Raw genomic sequence first — 7,738 nt, forward strand, 5'->3', positions numbered from 1 at the left:
CAATGGTCATGATTGGCAGCAACGTGGGGGAGGGATGCCACATCGCTACATAAGAAGGAAGAGGGGGTGGTCAGAGGGGGAGGGTTGCGTATGGAAGGAGTTTGGGAAGTCAGGCCAGAGGGTGAAGTGATATGAACATCAAGAACCGTCTTCCCCGCTTCCTGATGCATGCAATTGAGTGCCACACGTGGGTCGGCTGAGTGTCCTGGAAAACCGCTTGACCCAAGAACATGTACCTATGCGAGGAATGAGAACCTATTAAAAATTTACAATCCATTAGAAAATGGTTTCTGACAAAAAAAAATATGGTCGTGGCGACAAATTGCTCGAGAGACGATTCATGATAGGCTGATAGGCGGTAGCAGAAAGGATAAAGGAAACACGACCATCAAACTACCATGAATGGCAACGACGACTTGATGTTTGCTTGGTTATTTAAAATGCCACAACAACCGTATGACATCAAAAACCAAACAAACACGGCTTGTTGTATGCCGTCCAAAATTTCAATGATATGATGATTTGTTTGTTATGTTACACATTTTTCAAGTGGCCTGACATGATGCTAGTGTGCATGGTGTTTGAACGTCGATAGTCAAAGACGACAAGTCATTTCTCCTATGTACTTATAGTTTCTGAAAAGAGCCAGACGAGCAAATAAGTTTTTTGCGGGATCATGGATGCGCTTAACGTCCTGATTGAATCGCCGTTTCACAGCGATGTACACTTTGTAAAATATATACATACCTCTATCCGTCGTTCTTTATCAGGTGAAAATCACGTTGTGACATGTGAAATACACCTGTAAAATAATACGTGTGTAAAATGTAACACTCATATCAAGGGGAGCCTAAGGCCCTGTTTGGAACCACAATAGATTATGATAATTTGGATTATGAAGATAGATTATATAATCTGATTTATAAAAATAATTTAGGTGGACATGTTTGGAGACCAGATTATATAAACTGTAATTCAGGTTTTATATTGCATAATGACCTATCTGCCCTTTGTTTTTTTTTAAAGGAGGGTGACAGTGGTAGGAATGTAATTATCTCCAACTTTACAAAGGTAATGGGTCATTAGCAATTCATAATCTAATTTTAGCTGGTGTAGTGTAGATTATGAGCTTTTAATAATCTGTTCATCTAGTTTTTTTATAATCTACATCATAATCTGTCATGTTTGAAGACATAATAAATTATAAAAACTGGATTATATAATCTAGATGGTTTCAAAAAGGACCTAAGTCATAAATAAAAACAATTGGGCGAATAAATTCCATCAAATGTGGCCTGCAGGGTAGGAGACAGCCTGGCATGTGTGTATGCTCGCTAATCCTGCGACAGCACGGACATTCCCACGGACGCACCGGCGGAAGCATCCGCCTTCCGTTTCAATCGGAAACGGGATCATTCGTGCTACAGTTCTAGAACGTGGGTCCTCTCCTGCGGGCGGTCCACCGATCTCCGCTGACAGGAGGTGGGGTCCCCTCCGGCGGTGCATGTGCACCGGGCGTAGCCGCAGCTAGCTCCCTGCTCTTGGCGTCCTCATCAAGCTCCTGAAGTTCAAATTCAAATGAAGCGGTCGGTCTGAGAGCGTGAGGTGAGCTCATCCTCCTGCGGCACGGCACCCCCATTCCCCTTCCTCCCACGGCCTCACGGCTATATAACCAAGGCAAAGCAGAGAGCGCCTAGCCACCGGAGCCACACACGCACACACGCACGCGCGCACGCCACCACGCCATGCCGCCCACCATGCTCGCGCCGGTGCCTACGAGGCCGCGCTCCCACCCCTTCCGCCGCCGGAGGGACGCGGAGGCCCCGCTCCCGGCCCAGATCGCGGCGGCGATGGCGGGGAAGCGGCCCGCGGAGCCCTCCACATCGGCCTCCTCCTCCTTCCGCAGCGAGGTCGTCTCCACCACCACCGCCACCTCCTCCGCCGCGCTCGCCGCGGCGCAGCGCCCGGAGAAGAGGCCTCGGATCGAGGACTCGGGCGAGGCGCGGCCCGCCGCCTCCGAGTGCTCGGAGGTCATCGGCGGCGCCACGGCGCGCCCCGCGGAGGTCGAGGCCTCCGAGTCGTCGTGCCTCCACACCGACCTCGCCTGCCCCGAGCTGATCGCCGACGACGCCGAGGCGACGGAGTACTCTTCGGCCTGCGACGAGCTCACGCAGTCCGACGCGGAGGAGGAGGAGGTGCTCAGCGCTCCCAGCCCCTGCACCGACTACTCCCTCTCCCCCTCGCTCGACACCTCCTCTTCATCCTCCGAGGACGACGACGACGCCCCTTCTTCCCACACCTTCTCCCTCTTCCTCGACTACGCCAAGCAGTTCGTCCCCTGCGTGCAACACAAGGCGCACGCCGTCGCCGTCGCCGACGCCGACGCCATCCGAGAGGTGAGCGGGTACCACACAGTTCCTCTTAAAATCTGTTGGAAATTGGGTCTCTCTGCGAGAGTCAGTGCGGTGTTTCATCTGATTTTGTGGCTTCGCTGGAATGTTTTTGTCAGTGGAAGCAGTTCGACGACTTGGAGGACGAGGAGAGCTACGAGCGGTTCCGACAGCGCGAACGGCGGGGCGTGGTGGCGTGCGACTACACAGAGGTGTACGCCTCCATGGCAGGCAACTGTGGCCGTCACGTCGTGGAGCAGCGTTCTGTCATGGTGAACTGGATCATCGAGGTCAGTCAGTGTACTGCAACAGCACTGTACTCTGCATTCTACATGTATACCGCGATTCCACTTTAGCTCAATTCCAATTTATGGTACTACAAGCTCGCCTTACAGATTTAGACATGAGTTGCTATTATGCTGGTGATTTACTGTGAGTCACATTGTACTGCAGATTCAGTGTTGGTTTAGTTCTCTGAATGATATTTTCTGTTCTAAAAGCACTGTGGTTGTGTGGCTGATCTCTGGTGTGTTTATGTGTTCGGCGTGCTGAGACAGGAGATCCAGCTATGCATATTCATAAATTTTGCAGGGGATAGTTGTCTACTGTCGAAGATGTTACTGTACAACAATCTGATTAGTAGATTGCTCACAGACATTGTTTGTTGAGCAGAGTGGTCCTGTGTTATTGTTTTTCCAAACTGTTGTAACAATGCGAGCACTTGAATTGCGAGTCTGGCCATTAATTTTGATGAGAAATTTGTTTTGACATTTTGATATTCAGTGTTTGAAAAGGGAAAATATCTCGTTCAGTTATGCTGCAAGATTACCAGTTAACCACTTTGTATTTGATTGGCTTATTATGGTCTTCATGTCTAGTAGGAGGCACATTATAGCAATCAGGATACCAGCATCATTTTTATGTAGATATGCAACTCTTGAGTACATTGTCCGTATATGCCCCTTTCATACCATTCCCACTCAAACCAAAGCTTTTGTATGCACTTGATATTTGCATTGAGACTTGATAGAACTTCTGAGAATAGTGTCACCACTGTGTTTTCACCTGAAGATTTTAATACGCAACTAGAAATTAAAATGGTAACAAAAAAGAGATCCTTGTACATAATATGAGGATTTAACTGTTCTCGGATAAAAATCATCTGCAACTAGCCAAATAATAACTGTTTCCCATGAATTCTGCAGCATGGGCACGTGACTGACCTGCAGCCAGAGACATTGTTCCTGGGAATTGGACTGATGGACCGCTTCTTGACACGTGGATACATAAAGGGCACTAGGAATGTGCAGTTGCTGGGCATTGCCTGCATCACCCTAGCCACCCGCATTGAAGAGAACCAGCCATACAATAGGTATTGAGCTCCCTTGTGCTACATGTTCATTCTGATTCAGTAAAATGTGTGCACGGTAAATTTTCTTATCCCCCCCTTTCAGTATGAGTACAACTGCTGATTGTTGACGTATGGTAGTAAGATAGGATTATCTCAGTTGAACATCTGTTCCCTGTTATGCGTTGCTAACTGAAATAATGCTTCAACTGTCCCTGCAACAGAAGAAGCCTCAGATAAACGCATCCTTTAATTCAGGTCCATGTTCCAGTGTAGTTTTCTCAGATGGTTGTAGTACAATACTGTTAAATCCTAACTAAGCTCTTCTATGATGTGTTGTTTCTTCTATTTTCCAGAGCTCAGTTCAATATAACTTAATTGACCATATGATAGACTGTCATTGCTTAATCATGTGAAAGACCATACAAACATGTGATAATGCCTCATATACAATGGCTATTTACTTATCCCATTAAAGGCTTATCGTTGCATGCTAGTACTTCAGAATATGTCACATATATAATTACATTAGGAAATGTTGATGTTGAGCATTATTGACTTTCCTAATTCATTCACCTGCAATCAGGTAGCTCTCACCAACCACTTGAGCATGGTAGTTAGCATCTTCGATTTATAACATAAAAAATCGGGTTGTATATCCATTGTAGTGAATTGAAGCATTGTAAAAGTGATTACTTCAGGCAGTTATCACGATTTAGTGGCCATTTTGACTTGGTTAGACAGTCCTTGCCAGAATTTCATCTATTCTTTTCCTAAGGAACCCTATTATGCATCAACTTTCTGGTTGCACGTGCTTACATAAATTTGCAAGAGAAATCAGAGCAATTTTTGTGGTTTTGTTGAAGTTTTTGAGCCTGAATTCAGGTGAATACTTTCTTATTCTTGACCACGTCCGAAGAAGAAGAAAATGTGGCACATTGCATAAACATATTCTTCTTTACCAGTCCACCTCTTTACATTGTCAAACTTCTGAATTACAGTAACTATCTCTGGGATCACCATTCGTTCCCTCATCTTTGTCTCTATTCAGGACAATGTAATCTCACCATGTTATATCTTTCAGCATCATGCAGAAGTCTTTCCTGGTGGGGATCAACCTTTACAGCCGGAGCGAGGTTGTCGCCATGGAGTGGCTGGTTCAGGAGGTCCTCGACTTCCAATGCTTCGCCACGACAGTCCACAATTTTCTCTGGTACTACAATGTTTCCTGCATTCTCGTCTTTGCCAAGCTGAGCAAACTAAACGATAAGCTAGCACCAACAGTTCACTTTTCTGTTTCCTAATAATTCTGCAGGTTCTATCTGAAGGCAGCAAAGGCAGACGAGAAAGTGGAGGATCTGGCCAAGCACCTGTCCCTGCTCACACTTCTGGACCATAAGCACCTCTCCTACTGGCCCTCGACCGTGGCAGCCTCGGTGGTGGCGCTTGCCTGCCTTGCCACTGACAAGGAGTCCTCCTGCCATCGGGTCATGGAGGTATATAAATGCTCTGAACTGAACTCCTCCTTCAAAGCTATGCATTTCTCTTATGTCTTCTGTCGTTCAGAACTTCGGTAAAACGTACCGGTGCTAACCAAGACCCGAAACGCCTGACCGCTTTGCTGTTCACGTAATGCAGACTCACTCGAGGACGAAGGACGACGATCTGCCTGAATGTTTAATGGTTCGGTCCCTCCCTCGCATCCTTTGTTCTTGGCACCATGAACTGAACTGTGCTCTTGACAGAGTGCAGAAACTTGTGTACGTAACTGAACTTTTTGTGCTGCCACAACGACTAACATTCGTTCTGCTACGCAATCTTTTCATGCAGAGTCTGGAGTGGCTGATAAACTATGCTTCGTAGTACCCAGGGCTCCCAGGTTGAGCATTCCATCTAATCTTCTGCTGATCGACAGTACAGCGCAGCACATCCATTTTGCAACAACAGGAGTGTACATGAGATTAGTTTGCACAGAGGGATAAAATAAATGAGGACACGGCAACATGTTTATATCGCTGTAAAGGGGAAGTTCGTAGCTTCAGGATTTCGTATTGAGGAGGTAACTATAGCCTATAGTAGGGACAACGGTTGTGGTCATGTGTCTTTTGCATCGTCAGCTAGCTCTTCGCGATCAATTTAAGTTTGGATGTTGTTGTATTCGGTATTCCTCGACTGCCTTTTCTTTTCTGGGTCAGTGGTGTGGTATATTGTTTAGAATGGATCTACGGCTCGGTGAAAAATGGTCTTGTTTAATGTCAGTGTACAAATGATACTTCTTTGCCCGGTTATGCTTGTCATTATGACTCTTGAGAACGGAAGGTCTCACATTTCAGATTTTTTGGATGAACGGGGTGATATCCTCAATTCAGATGTGTATGTCTTAACATCGACGAGGAGATGTGCCTCACCTGAAGATCGCCGAGACAAAGAAAATGCCCAGTTTGACAAGATTAAACATAATCTTGTATAGCAAGTTTAGAGCATCTTCAATAGATGGTCTAAATGTAAAAATACTTAACTTTTGGACCGTCTAGGCAAAACACGCTGCACCAACACACGGTTCATATGTAAAAGAAATTGGACCACGGCCTTCCGGTGATGTAAAAATGAAAACTTCGTGATGCAAATTTACATCATGAGATAAAAGTGATGTAAAAACCACGGCCGCGCGCCAACGCCCAATCGCCAGTTCATTCGCCTTCCGCGTCGCGACCGCCCGCCCGCGACCCGCCCGTCCACCCCCCGCCGCCGCCATGGCCGAAGCCGACGACCCCGTCGCGGCGAACTCGCCCTTCGCCGCCGCGTCCATGCCGTCGTTCCCCGCCCGCTGCCCCGGATTCGCGCCGCCCCGGCTGGTCGCCCCCCGCTGGCGGTTCCTGCGAAGGCGCCGAAGGCACAAAAAGGGCCGACTAATTGTGACCGAAACCCGGCCGAAACTACGGCGCGACCCGCCAAAAACTCGAAGGCAGCCGCGGCGGCTCGGGCCGACGACTCGCAGCTAGGGCCAACCACGTCCTCTACCAGCCAAGGTACCTTTCCTTCACCTTCGCCATCGCCACCGCCGGCCGTGGAGGAAGATTTGGCCATGCCGACGGCCACCGCTTCCAACATGTTCGATGAAATGTCGCAAAGGTAAAAAAAATATTTGTGCTCTCGTTTGTTGTTTCAAATTGAAGTGATGTCGCAAAGACAAATGCTGATGAGGCAAATGATGATGGGAGGAGGCATGCGAGGAGGCTTGGGAGGAGGCACGGGTGGTGCCATGAGAGGAGGCATGGGAGGTTCCATGGGAGGAGGCTTGGGAGGTGCCATGGGTGGCTACATGAATAATTGAATATGATGGAAGGTGGCATGAATGGTGCATTTGACGGAAATATGGGAGGTGGCTTCGCTCGCAACATGAAAGGTGGCTTTGGTGGCATGGGAGCCGGCTTCGCTCGCAACATGGAAGGTGGATTTGGTGGCATGGGAGCTGGCTTCAGAGGTAACATAACTGGCATGGGAGGTGGCTTTGACGGCAACACGATGGACGACTTCGGAGGCAACATGACCGGTATGGGAGGCAGCTTTGGCGGCAACACAATAGGTGGCAACATGAGCGACACAGAGATAGAGTTATGTTCTCAAACGTTTTTTCCTTTATTCTCTCTTATCTCTAACACCCCCAATGTCTCTCTCTCTCTCTCTCGCTCGGTAGCTCCAACTACTGTATATACTGTAAAGGCCACGAGAACTCTCTCTCTCTCTCTTTCTCTCTCTCTCCCTCCCTCTACTCTCTCTCTACTCTCTCTCTCCCTCTCTCTCTCTGATTAGGAATGCTTCCACATATTTCCACATGACTAATACTAATAATTATGCACTAGAGAGTCAAACCTCATTGACAGTGGTGGAGCTATGTGCAAGTCAGGGGGCACACTTTGGGCCAAACAGTTAAGATTCTTTTTGGGAGGGACCTTAGATAAGATTTTTTGTAGCATTTTACACCCTCAAACAGTCATGT

The 7,738-nt window shown here is 47.7% G+C and overlaps 1 protein-coding gene across 1 annotated transcript; it reads left to right on the plus strand.

Annotated features, from left to right (window-relative positions):
• The first annotated feature begins 1,704 nt into the window (after nucleotides 1-1,704).
• On the plus strand, nucleotides 1,705-6,026 carry LOC123446763 (cyclin-SDS-like). Its single transcript, XM_045123307.1, has 7 exons — nucleotides 1,705-2,396; nucleotides 2,510-2,680; nucleotides 3,596-3,762; nucleotides 4,823-4,951; nucleotides 5,054-5,234; nucleotides 5,377-5,421; nucleotides 5,569-6,026. Exons 1-7 carry the CDS (start codon nucleotides 1,746-1,748, stop codon nucleotides 5,599-5,601), a joined length of 1,377 nt encoding a protein of 458 aa, XP_044979242.1. The 5' UTR covers nucleotides 1,705-1,745; the 3' UTR covers nucleotides 5,602-6,026.
• Nucleotides 6,027-7,738: the final 1,712 nt, after the last annotated feature.

Source organism: Hordeum vulgare, chromosome 4H (genome assembly GCF_904849725.1).
Source record: "Hordeum vulgare subsp. vulgare chromosome 4H, MorexV3_pseudomolecules_assembly, whole genome shotgun sequence".
NCBI lineage: Eukaryota > Viridiplantae > Streptophyta > Magnoliopsida > Poales > Poaceae > Hordeum > Hordeum vulgare.